The sequence below is a fragment of the Ochotona princeps genome, chromosome 25 (assembly GCF_030435755.1).
Source record: "Ochotona princeps isolate mOchPri1 chromosome 25, mOchPri1.hap1, whole genome shotgun sequence".
In the NCBI taxonomy this organism is placed as follows: Eukaryota; Metazoa; Chordata; class Mammalia; order Lagomorpha; family Ochotonidae; genus Ochotona; species Ochotona princeps.
Genome location: NC_080856.1, coordinates 16212338 through 16225636, shown reverse-complemented (window position 1 = coordinate 16225636; position 13299 = coordinate 16212338). Strand labels below are relative to the sequence as shown.

The 13299-nt window shown below is 45.9% G+C and overlaps 1 protein-coding gene across 1 annotated transcript in view; it reads right to left on the bottom strand.

Annotated features, from left to right (window-relative positions):
* LOC101531703 (laminin subunit beta-1) overlaps nt 1-13299 on the bottom strand; it is a 63308-nt gene that overhangs the window by 29468 nt on the left and 20541 nt on the right. Inside the window, exons 9-15 of the mRNA XM_004598582.3 lie at nt 11925-12045; nt 10247-10435; nt 9795-9974; nt 9572-9684; nt 8064-8143; nt 1877-2012; nt 491-649 (exon numbers count right to left, since the gene is read on the bottom strand). Coding sequence (XP_004598639.2) covers nt 491-649; nt 1877-2012; nt 8064-8143; nt 9572-9684; nt 9795-9974; nt 10247-10435; nt 11925-12045 — 978 coding nt within the window. The remainder of the gene's footprint in view (nt 1-490; nt 650-1876; nt 2013-8063; nt 8144-9571; nt 9685-9794; nt 9975-10246; nt 10436-11924; nt 12046-13299) is intronic.

The window sequence follows — 13299 nt, the reverse complement described above, 5'->3', positions numbered from 1 at the left end:
TCCTCGGCTTACAATGCTCCTTACTTCTGCTTCTGTCCATTTATCCAAGTCCCCTCTAAGCCTTAAAGGTTAAGATCTGATTTTCCCTGAGACATCTTGGCAGACCTCACTTCTGTCTTCCAGGCCCATCTGACCTCTGCTGCCACTTGTTCACCTTACGTCTTTCTCTACAGCGAGGGGCCTGTGTCTGGGTTCCTGGGCAGCCAGACTACGGCAGGAAGGAAGCTGGGGGAGGGTCTGGAGGCATTCTCATGAGCTATTCTAATCACTCAGCGTTTGACAAATCGGATTCAAGATAAACGAAAGTTTTCCATGGCAGAGCTGAGATTTTGGGATCACCCAAAATTCTGATGCAGGTTTTAGGGCTCATGTAAAAGTAGAAATATCCATTAGAAACAGTAGTCTTCTACCATAACACCCCCTACACACACACACAGACACACACACACACAGACACACACGCACACAATCCACTGAGAGGTTCTTTTACCTGGGGCTCATAGCGAATCAAGATGTCATACTCCATAGAATACGGTATGTTGTCAATGAAAAACTCCAAATAAGCTCCTTCAGGCACTCGGACGAAGCCAGCTCCAGTCCAGGAGGGAGTGCGGTCCTGGATATACAGCCGCTCCACTATGCTAACCCCCTGGGCACAGGGGAAAGACATGCTTATTTCAAATGGAAGGCACTGACATTCAACAGCCAAAGAAATCTGAGGTTACCCAGCAATTCCGAAGCGTGGCTACCTGACACTTTACAGTCCCACTGTCTCCACTAGATTGCGAAGTTTTGATATACAGCAGGAAATTCAGCTCTTTTTAAAGGCTTTTTGCTTAGTTTTATATTAAAGACTTATTTACTTCTTTGAAAGGTAGAATTATAGAAAGAAAGAGACAGACACGGGGGATGGAGGAAAGGAGGAGAGAAGAGAGAGGTTTTCCATCTGCTGGTTCACTCCTAAAATGGCCACGAAAGCTAGGGTTTGGCCAGGCCACAGCCAGGAGCCAGGAGCTCCAACGGGATCTCCCCTGTGGGTTGTGTGGGACCAAGTACTTGGGCTGTGTTCTGATGCTTTCCCACGCACATTAGCACAGCCGGATTGGAAGAGGAACATCTGAGACTCGAACCAGCAACCACATGGTATGCCAGCACTGCAGGTAGTGGCTATGCCACAATGCCAGGTCCATTCTTTTTAGTATTTCAGGATTTAAAAAAAAACACGTGTTATTTATTTTCATTTTATTTTAAAGGCAGTCAGGAGGAGATAATCAGAGATCTTCCTTCCCCTAACTTATGCCCCAGATATCCCTGACAGCTGCAGTTAGGTTGAAAGTTCAAGCAAACAAGAATTCAATCCAGCTGAAGCCATCACTGCTGCCTCCCAGGGTAGGCATTAGCATGAAGCTGTAACGATGAGTAGAGCCAGGGATCAAAGCCAGGCACTCCGATACAGGACGTGGGCATCCTAAGAGGCACTGCAATCAGACACCTGCTCCCTTTCCATTTTTGGAGACCGTGGGTGACACAGCCAGGGAAATAGGTAAAAGGGGAGGGAAGAGGACACCCCAAATGCTATTTTAAGCAAATCCAGGAGTGATGAGATTCTCTACAAGGCGGTCCGATATCTAGTGGATTGCTTCATCTCGCTCACTGGCATTAGTTTCAGACTCCAAGTACAAATGGTCAATGCCCCAAAGCCCTGTGAGTCAGTCAGTCAGTCTTGACTGGAAACATGACCGCTCTCAGCAGGCACAATCCCAGGCCTTGTCCTGTGCTCCCTGGCAAACACTACCAAAAATGCTTTCTACCTGACCTCCTCTCTAAGAGTGAGTGTGTGCCCCCTTACCAGCCTGCTCAGCACGCCCCTACTTACCGGGCCCAGATTGCCCTCCTCTGCCTCGTAGATGTAGTGATCCAATGTGGTAAAGTAGTATCCAGACTCCACTTCGTTGCACTGACGTCCGATCATGTGGGGCCGACACGTGCACTGGCCTGACTCCGGAGAGCAACTGCAAGGAAGAAGAGGAGGTCAGCTGTGGCTACCACAGACCTAAGCTAGCCACTGCAACAGTTCCAGGTGCACCATCCAACATCCCACGGAGAGGCAAAGGGCCTTCAAAACGCTCGTAGGAATGCAGGGGAAAAATCACGCTCGATAGGAAGTTGTGTATCTTTGAGCCCATTTTTTTCCATGGCCTTCTTGAAGTATATTTATGCAAAAGTTTCTCAATTGCTTCAGAAAATACACACACAAGTACCTGGACAGAAGAGTGCCTGTGAATTAATCCCAACTCTAACGCATTACAGCGAAACCTGCCCATGACCTGTTCTCTCGGGCTTCATCCCCCCTCCTGCCCTCTCTTCAGTTATGTGCAATCCAACGTCGTGCTGACGCAGACATCCTTAAATTCCCCATGTTCATCTCTTCTATCTTCGGCTTTATTTCGAACCATGCCTCCTTTTTCTGGACCGTGAATCCGAAAGATGCCCCAGAAGGATATTTCCTATCTGATCATCACAGACCCCAACTCCATGGTTCTCCAGTGACAGCCCTCAAGGCCACCTGTGTTCTCTTCTACAGTGAAGATATGCCCACCAGTGGAATCTCAACAGATCAGGATGCACACGTTACTGCCCAGTTGATATCTTCACAAACATGACCAAATCCTGAAGGTTCATCTCTTTGCATCTTGTGTTTCTTCCTGCTACCACAAGCTGTGCTCTGCTGAGCATTAGTAACAGTCTTCTAACTGGTATCCTCATTACCAGGCTGAGATTTTTCCCAAGCCAAAATGTGATCTTTTCTGAAGCTGCCCAAGTGGCCTGACATGCCAATCATAACATCTCTGGGCATAACGAACTTGGAAGACAGACACACCAGGCTTTCTTCCATCTTGTCCTTCCATCCTCTTCCCAGACCTCTCCAACCATAATGGTAAACAATTAGTTACCATTACATATTTCTCAAATGTACTACATGATTCGACTCCTTTCCCTTTGCTTATGCTAGTCCTGTAGCCTGGGACGTCTTCCTCTTCCCTCCCAGCCAAAATCCACCTGTCCTTCCAAAACTCTACAGAAGCCTCACTGTGGTGTGTCCTTGCCACCACGCTGTGCCGATCTCCTTTGTCTTTCAGGCCACTGCCTTCTTGAAGGCCACATGTCTCTTTGTTATATGTGCATTTAACCTCTACAATATACCTGGTTTCATTGCACACATTCATTAAAGTTGAGGCAACAGGTCTTTAAACTCCATGATTTGCCAAGCCTCGCTTAGACCCCATCATTAAACCTTTGTGCTTGGTCCCCTCCTTCTACCATTTTCAAGTGGGCTTTCTCTGATCTTCCTTGTCTTTATTACTTTTATGCCACTGACTGCTTTCTCCCTTGCAACATGATTGTTAATAAATCTAGCTGACTGGGCTGACGCAGTGGCTCCGCTAGCTAATCCTCCACTGGCAGGCACCAGCTGCCCATTGGGATGCTGGTTGGAGCCCTGGCTGCTCCACTTCTGATCTACCTTCCTCCTGATGGTCTGGGAAAGCAATGGAAAATGGCCCAAGTCCTTGAGATCTTGCACCCACGTGGGAGATGAGAAGAGGCTCCTAACTCCTGGCTTCAGACTGATCCGGCTCTGGCCACTGTGTACATCTGGAGAGTGAGCTAGCAGATGCAAGATCTCTTGGTCTCTCCCACTTTCTCTGTCACTCTGAATTTCAAGTAAAATAAGTCAATCTTTGAAAAAAAACAATCTAACTGCAATCTCTGACCCTGCTGACCTCAGCTATGAAAGAGATGCAATCTAAATAAAGGATAAACAAATAGAAAATTTAACGTGTGCAACAAGCTGCTAGCTGTTACCACCTCGGCCCACAAGGCCTAGGGAGAAGCCGACATGAAGCCCTTTTGTTCTTAGTCTGTGTTGGCCTTTTCCCACAGCAGCACAATTTTATGTGCAAAAGCAAGACCCAAAATACCTGCCACCATTAAATTGCATTGCAATTGTTGCTTGAAATCTACTCCCAAAGTTCTTTCACTTTCCCCCTCATCCCAGAGCTTGCCTTAAGTAGTCAAGGCAAGCTGCAACTCACAGGCAGGTTTAACAGTCAGTGGTTGACTCACAATGTCCCCCAGTGCCCTGACACGGTCCTCTTCAAGTCTCCTCCTGCACATCCTGTCATTATCCTACAGGAAAATGAACTCTTAACATCCTAGCCAATTTCCCGGAGAAGAACGCTGGTTTCAATTAAGACCTGGCCTCTCCTGCCAGACTCCACCCCAAAAGCTATTCTCAGGATCTCAGCCATAGGATGTTACAATATGGCCAAGAAGATCCTTCTTTCCTCCCCAGTGGGATGCTGACGTCCAAATTATGAACCACTACAGAAGAAAGTAACCAGAGCCTGTATGAGCAGTCATTGCAGAACAAGCAACTGAAGGTGGGGAGACAGAGTTCAGTGGGCTTGATTGGGTCCTTTATCTGCAACACAAATGTGAGTAAGGAACATTAACCCAAACACCTGGTCACGGATACAAAGCCAACCACACGGCTGTCACTGAAAGGCATGGCTCCCAGTGCATTTGCCCAGTAACCACTGCCATGGATTCTGATTCATTCATTACTGTAGGTAATCAACTAGGGAAAACTTCATTAACCTGGAGTCACAATACTTAGACAACTAAGTCTTTTTAATTATTCAGAAGCTCAGATTAGATGTCAAGCTATTAGACATGCATCACACCAAGGTTTGATTGCACTGCCAAACATTCATCTGGCTCAAACAAAACGTCCTAAAGTACATTTCTGCTTTCAGTGCTTGTTGTACTTAATTTTGTCCCTGGTCAACGTAACTTTCAGATCACATTTGGAGACTGCTTCTTCTAAGAAGCACAGATGAGGCTACTTTAAAATGTCCATGGGAAAATCAAACTAAAAGGCAAGTTCAGGGTGCGCCTTGGCACAATGATTAAGATTCTGCTGGAGACACCTGCATCCCATTTAGAAGTGCCTGGGTTTGCATCTCGATCCACTCCCCATTCCAACTTCAGGCTGATACACATCTTGAGAGGTGGCAATGATACTTGAGTCCCTGCAACCCACGTGGGAGATCTGGCTTGAGCCCCCGGCTCCTGGCTTTGGCTGGGCCCAGCCCTGACTGTTGAAGGCATCTGATGAATGAAAATCTCCCTATTTTCCCTCCGCCTTTCAAACAAATGCATTAAAAAAAAATGAAGCTCACTTTGGTGCACAAGTTTTTGAAAACCATGGATATAACAATGTCTTCCAAGAGTTCATGGGAAGTATATTTTACAAAAAGATAATGCATAGTTTCACATTTTTTGCACCAAAATAATTTTACCTTTTAATTTCACTTTTCCTTCAACTTGCTGAAGCTGCCTTGTATTTAGTTTTTACATCTTAAGAATTTTTTGACTTTTGAAGTTGTTTCACTCCAACATTTATTTAATACCCCCGATGGACACAAGGCAAAACAAAAGGACCCTATGAAGTACAATATTCACGAGCAAAGAAACACATCCACTACACAGCCGAGCATTTCCCAATCACCGTCATCTATTATTACATGACCTCAGTAGCATCCACACTTCACAGCAGACCCTGCCCAAGGCATCATTCTAGGAAGGGGTTCTCAAGGAAGAAAAAAAGCACAGAAGAGATTCACCAGAAACCTTGGTGGGAGCCCAGACCTCCATGCCTTCCTTCAAGCTGTTTCCTTTTCTTCCTGAACGATAGCGATCCCCCAAGGCTGCGCATCTCATCCAGCATGCTGGCAAGTCACAGAGTCACCTGCACTACCAACTTCACTAAAAGTCTGTGTGTCACCAGTTCTCTAGATGAACTTATTTCTGGTCTTCATAGATGTTTGCAGGAGAGATTAGAGGGCAGGCTAGGGGCTGTGCGTGGGTGGAGGCAGATGCAAGTGTGTGCGAAACAGGAAGAGGGGGAAGGCAGTGTGAAGCAACAGAGCCACGGAGGGCAAAAGAACAAGGGACATTCCTAAGTTTATTACATAATGGGGACAATTGCATATTCCACTCGCAGCGACAAATGGAGGACCTGGGGAATGATGACAGCTTTGAACAGAGCCATCAGACACTAACAGCAATCAGCAAGCAAGCCTTCTGGGAGTCACACAGGGGAAAAGTGGAAAAGGGATTCCATCAGCAGCCGGCTGAGTGCGTTTCTGCCTGGCTTGTTATGGAATGATCTTTGCTTCCTCCCTGCTGGCGGTTTTCTAAGAACAGAAATCCAGCCTGAAAGTTCAGAGGCTACACACTGTCCTCAGTGTGCTGCCGGCCCTGGAACAGAACACACCCAAACCAAGAGGCCAAGCAGAATGTGTTCTGCCTGAGCCTGCAGTCCCCAGGGTGACCATGTTGGCCTTGGGCAAGAGTCGTGGGTGCTGGCTCGATGAATTCAGCGAGTTCTCTCAGGGAAGAGTCGAGACCACAAGGAGACAGCTGCCTAGTCTCAGGGCAGTCATTGACACTGCACCAGATGTTCTGACTCCGAGCCAGGAACACAGAGCAAAACTCCTGTTTCACTCAGAGCTGGCTAATTCAACTCCCACCAATCCGCCAATTTCCAGAGCCTTCCAAACCATATACAAAAATGTGCCAAAATGTGTGTTACAATCAATTTTCAGTAGAACTTTGTGTCGCATATAGTCAAGGAACAGCAGCATGATAAACTCACTAAAAATTGTTACATGTTAGTTTTCATTAATGTAGTTTATATGTGCAAACAAAAAAACAACAAGATTCTCTAGACAAGTCAAAATGAGAATCTGCCATCTGTCTGTTAGATTGACAAAAAAAATTTTGATCTGCAACTCATAAGGTGGAAAAGGCACTTGTACAACTGTTCGGTGGGAAAATGAAGTGGCACTATCTGTCTTAAACAGTCACATTTTCCTTCCATCGTTGGTAACCTAGTCCACAGAGATACCAACATTCGTCAAGACAGATACTGGATACCCAGTTAAACATTTTTATGAGGATACCCACTGGAACATCTTTAAAATAGCAGCTGACCTTGTGGCACAGTGCGTTAAGCCACTGCCTGTAACAGCAGCGTTGCTCATCAGAGTGCCAACTTGAGCCTCCGCTGCTCTGCTTCCAATCCATCTCCTTGTTAATGCTCTTGGGAAAGCAGTACAAGATAGTCCAAGAGCCTGGGTCCCTGCCTGCCGTGGAGACCCCGACAGAGTTCCTGGCTCCTGGCGTAAACCTGGCCCTGTCCTGGCTATTGCTGCCATCTAGGGAAGTGAACCAGCAGATGGAACATCTCTCTCTCTATTACTGTTTCAACTAAAGAAATAAATATTTAAAATATATTCTAAACAAGAGCAAAAGAGATGGGAATAATTCAGTAAATTATGGCACTGTCATGCTGGAAAACGCCAAAAAGCTAGCTGAAGAAGTGAAGGAATAAGTATCTACTGACATGAAAAAAAGCAAGTCTCCTAAAATGCGCTAAATTTTTGACTACTTCGATTTTCTCAAAAGATGTTAGCAAAGGTAAGTGGGAAATATTGAGTTGTTTTTATCTTTGTACTATCTATAAGCACCTACCATGTTATTGAAAAAAATAAGAAATATTAATTTTTAATAGTCACACTGAATATTACCATTAACTTCTAAAAATATACAAATTTGTTCACATTGGCAATGCTAGGCAGCAGAACTCGGTGGGAGACAGAAAGCTTTATAACTGTATGAACTGTTTCAACTTATTTTAAACTGTGAGTACTTATGGCTATCATGGTTAAAAAACCAAAAACACTAAAAAGTTTAAGAACAAGAACAGTGAACACTATTAAAAACCAAGAATCATAAACATACTATAAAGTTTCAAAGCTAACTACAAAATGGAAGATCTTTGAAAACACCCAGACTGTGGGCAGAAGTGGTTATCAGGTGTTCCAACCCAACATGGACTTAGCCTTCCATTCATTTGCCATCCATCCTATTTCTCTGAGAAGCCACATCCCTCCTCCATGACCGAGTACAAAGATGGGAAGCCAGGCTCCACTCACCTGTTGTTTAAGGCACCCCCAAGGTCACAGTCGCAAGGTCGACATCCATCCAGATCATTGCTTAAGCCCCAGTGCTCTGGCTGTGGAACAAAAGATGTCACATCTGAAGGAGGGTTTCTGCGATTGCACAAGAGACTCTAGAAGCAGCAAGTTCCAGCGCGTTGTGGCTGTTCTGCCAAATGTTCCTTTCGCCCAGCAGGCAGCCAGCCAACCAGAGGGTGCAGTACTCCGAAGGAAACCCATGCTGCGGGTCACAGCAAGGGGAGGCGTCACCCAGCCAAGCACTCACACATTCGCTCTCTGCCCCGCAGATAATCTACACCCACTAATTCACACTGCAGCAAGCAGGAGAGACGCTCATTTTCTTCACTGGAATTCCGCGGGAAGGACGAGTCCCAGCAACTATTTGGCAGGTCTTTGAGCTCCCCCTGCCCTCCCCCAGGGTTGAGTGTGATGTAGCTCCCAGGAGGAGAGCCCCCTGAGGATTTGTCTATGTGGAGATGCAGGAGACAGCTAGGATCATTCTCACAGCTGAAAGCTAAGGAGCTCAGTGAGTCTAGGGGAGCAACGGACATGGAAATCAGAGGAATTGGGACAGGATCTACACCATGAAGACGAACTCTGCATCCCCTAAAATGAAGATAAAAACAGGCTCATAGATTTCTATCAGACTTCCTGAAATCCACTTTAAAAATCCATGAGGGGTATCTATCTATTTATCTAAATAAATATATTTAGGGGTCACACATCCAACTCGGGGACAACAGATCATCTGGATTATAAAACCAACTAAAAACCAACACAGAACGATTTTCTTTAAACCACCCTCACTCTGAATCATCACTGTGAACCCTTCTATCTATTCCCTTCCACCTATTGTCTCTGGGTGAAATTTTCTCACATGTAATTAAGATATTATTCATGCCTTTTTTTTCTTTTAACACCATAAGCCTTTCCTCAAGCTATTGTCACCTACAATGGCAACCCAATATAACACTGTATAGAAGCACCCAAATTTATTAAATTGTTTCCCCAGTGGAGTGAGGCTTCCAAATCTTCTGCCAAGAGTCATCTGATGGATATATCCTTGTCCAATATTCGGTAACGTCATCAGGAATGATTCCCTGAAGAGGGATTCTTGGGTCCAAAGGCATGACATTTGTGCAGGCTACTGGGATATCTCCAAAATGCTGTTTGGAGTCAACCTGATTCACATTCCTATAACTGGCATACTACATTACAACCTCACTAATCATAACTATTCCAATTTTTTAAAGCTCATTAATTTTGCCAAAGTATTTCATTGTGGTTGTCTTTCATATTCCTCACACTGGTGCTCAACATTTCCTCAAACTATTCACCTAATAATTCCTATCTGTGACTCTCCCACTTGTGTCTGTTAAGATCAGCACACGTGGGTGTTAGAACGTACAGTGCTGAAAAGCCCCCTCTACAAAACCACGTCCTACTCACCAACTGCCCGTCCTATGCCACGAGGAGTCACCTACCAGACACTGGTCACAGCGCTGTCCCATCACCAGACGCTTGCAGTAGCAGTATCCAGTCTCTGAGTCACAAGGATTCCCACCAGGAATGGTTCCCAAAGGATTGCAAGCACAGGCTTAACAGAGACAAATCAAAGCAAGTCACAGTTAGGCTTCAGAATCGCCAAGTAAAATGAGAGTCATGTACCCGGGACACCTCCCCAAGCTTTTGATGAAATGCACTCACACTGACAACCAAATGGGTCTGTGGCGCTTAAGCCGTAGAAGCCTTCCTTGCAAACATCACAATGTTCTCCTTCCACGTACGGTTTACACCGACACTGGCCGGCAATGAGACCAGCAGCAAAGTCAGTGTAGCTATCACAGATTCCTTCGTTCTGAGAACCAGCTGGATCACATGAACATTCTACAAAGAATGGAAAGTATCAGCGTAAATGCAGCAGGAAAGGTGTTGGGTCACTGCTTGACACATATTCCCTTCCACTGTCAAAACCTCACAGAAGTAGACTAAGAAAGCTCAACTACTGAGTCAATTCCAATCCTGAACTCCTAGGCCTGAGCTCAAGCCTGAGCTCCCTGTTCATACATGGAGCTCTGCGAAAAGGCTGTTAACTACTGACTGCTCATGGTGTAAAGTCACCTGGGCTCTGTCCCACCCGGTGACACCTGCCAACTTACGTTCACAGACATTAGGATCTCGGATGTCCCTCTCCGGGTGCTGGTAGTAGAAGGGTCTGCACTGCTCACAGTTGCGTCCCATGGTGTTGTGCTGACACTCATCGCATACGCCCCCGCTGACGTTGCCAGTGGCCAGGTACACCGCCATGTCAAAGTGACACGAGCTGGAGTGCTCGTTGCAGTTGCACTCTGCATGACAAGATCCACGTCAAGGGAAGTCTCATAGCTTGTTGTGTCAGTGGAGGATGGCATTGATTAGGAAGGAAGCTCGTTAAGTAAACTTGAGACTGAATTCAGCCTGAACGAACAAGACGGCTTTCGTGGTGACAAAGGACACATCCACCTATACCACAGGTTCGAGCCCTCCATCAGCACAGAAACTTTAAAAATGTGAACTTAATGAAATAAACCCACCTATCTGCCCTCCTTGTAAGAGAATGGAAGAATCCTTGGAGAAAGCCCCTCTGAAGTTCACAGCCACCAGGAAGGCTGCCAGCCCACAGAAGAGGCCTTGGTGTTCCACTCAGCATGGGACTGGACACTAAGACCTTGCTCCAAAGGACTTTCTGGTGACAAGTTCCTAGGGAAGCCTGAATGGGGTCCCTGTTTTGGGGGACATGACCTCATTCCCCACTACTCATGCTGCCACACCAAGCCAAATGCTGTAGGAAGAATTCAAGTCCACCAAGCCTTCCTAGATGAGGTATCCAGCTTCCTCTAGCCCACTCAGCACAATCTTGTTGGCCCAATCCATCATCCTAGTCTCCCATTCCACCATGCACAAGAATGGTGCTTGTTTGCCCACAACAGAGCTGACCCAGCATGGGCCTCTACACTCGAGTTCTCCCACCTGCCCGCCTTGCAGGAGGACACCCTGCAGAGGGGCTTGTGTCTTATACATGGATGGATGTATTCCTGGTACCCTCCATGGTACTGCTCCTAGCACAGCTGCATTCAAGCCAGCATCATTTCCCAACAGTCACAAAACATTCTCATAGCCTGTACTTTACACTATTCTCCTTGTCTGAACCCTTTCCCACCTTCCTCTCTCAATCTGCCTTCTCACCCAAACAGCCTTGAACAGTCATCCAGAGATGACTGGAATCTACTAGACTTGCCAAGTCTGGACCACTCCAGCTCTCACTATTATCTGAATTTCTAGAAGAGTCCATCTCAGAGCGGGGACTGAGGCAGGTGTGTACTCTCAAGGTAGGATGGTTATCAGAATCACTGTGAGTGGGATGCAGGGGGTATGGGGCTTGACATCATATTTCTGATGCTTGGATGCACTCAAGTATGCCAGAGGCCACAGTTGGGCTGGCATGGAAACAAGGCCAAAAGCTCTACTCTGTATTTCCTAGGCCTTAATGATCTAGTGTCCTGTTTTTCTTTCATTCTCTGTCATGGCGTTCTTGACTTACAAACATGTACAATGTCAAGGACAACATCTGAGTCTTCCACAGTACTTACCACAGTCGCTGTGACAGCGCCCCAAATGGTTCAACTTAACTAAATGGATACTTGCTAGACTCCTAAAAGTTAATATTGTGGAGGTAGGGAACAGGTAGCTAACTTTTTTCCCTTCTGCAAAAACAGTCTATTATTTATAGCATCCCCAATCAGAATGCAGAGATCAGATTCCGAAGTTTTTCAAAACATCCCAGTGATAGAGACTTACTTTTGCAGGCATTGCTGTTTCGACCTTCGGCAGGTCTCCACGGTAAGTCATGGTAGAAATCCATGCACAGCTCACAGTTCAGGCCCTTGGTGTTATGCCTGCACATGCAGTGGCCATGCACCTTGAACATCATAACCATGAGAAAGCAAAGTCAGAGATACGGATGGCCAAATGTTCTCCACAATCCTTGCAAATAGAAATCCCTTTCCATCATGAACCTGCCACAGTGTTTCTCCCTCCCCCAGAACCCTACTCTTGCTGGTGGCTAAATCCCCCAAATCTAGAAAAGCTCCCATCCTAGAACTGTCTATAAACTATAATGAATCTGTGAAAAGTTAATTAAAAATTTTAAAAAAGCTTAATGTACCAAGATACCCATTATTGGTTTGTTATCTAGGGAAAAACCCAGAAGAATAGAATTAGTTACTGAAGTTTTTTTTAAGTTACTGTAGAGTTTTTAAAATATTCATTGTATTAGAAAGCTATAAAAGCTATAAGCTCACACAAACAGCCTGGACACAAACTCACACACTAGAGGGTTTTACTACTAGACCAAATAGGCAGTCATTTAAAATTTTTGTTTTGCATCTTTCTTTTGCTGTAGGCATAGCACTTAATTTTGAAATCTCATTTTGATTCAGTAAAAAGTAACCATTTCTTTCCTTCAAGAAATTATAAACTCTCAAATTCACTCAATGAAAGGCCCACGACACGCTTTCTTGTGCATTGTGCCACCCTAGGTCCTGCTGAAGACCCCTGAAGCTATAAATTCAGCCCATAGCATGTGAATGTCCTCGGGCACCTCACTGGGAGTTTGTAATAGCACTGAAATCAAGAACAGGACCAACAGGTCCAGCCTCACCCCTGTGCCAGCAGTGCAGCTCCAAGAAGACCCAAGGCTGATGTTATGCAACTTGAAGCACAGTTCTAAAGCACACAGGGCAAGAGCATGCGGGGCAGAAGCCACAGCCCAATGCACTATGTGACCCACACTACACATCAGCTTAGTTCCATTGCAAAGGACACATCATCTACCTGGCATCCCCTGAGACCAGTAGCAATCACATTGGAGGACTGCTTCCTGCCGTTGAGGCTCTGTGAAAAACCCAGCTTTGCTCATGCAGTGAGACTTTTCATGAAGGCGTAGAGAAGGCAGTGGTTTTAAAAGAGCTAAAAACAGACCCAGCTACATCTTCTGTGATAAAGACTGTGACTGTTTGAGAAGGCAAACAGCAGAAAAGCCAAGCACACCATTCACCAACCGTGAAGGCCCACAGGGAGCCCAGGGCAGAGGCAGAAGGGTAAGATGGAGTCCCCTCCACCTGCTAGTCATTGATTTGGGGCTCTGTAGCAAACTGCTCAGGGTCCCTGGCCT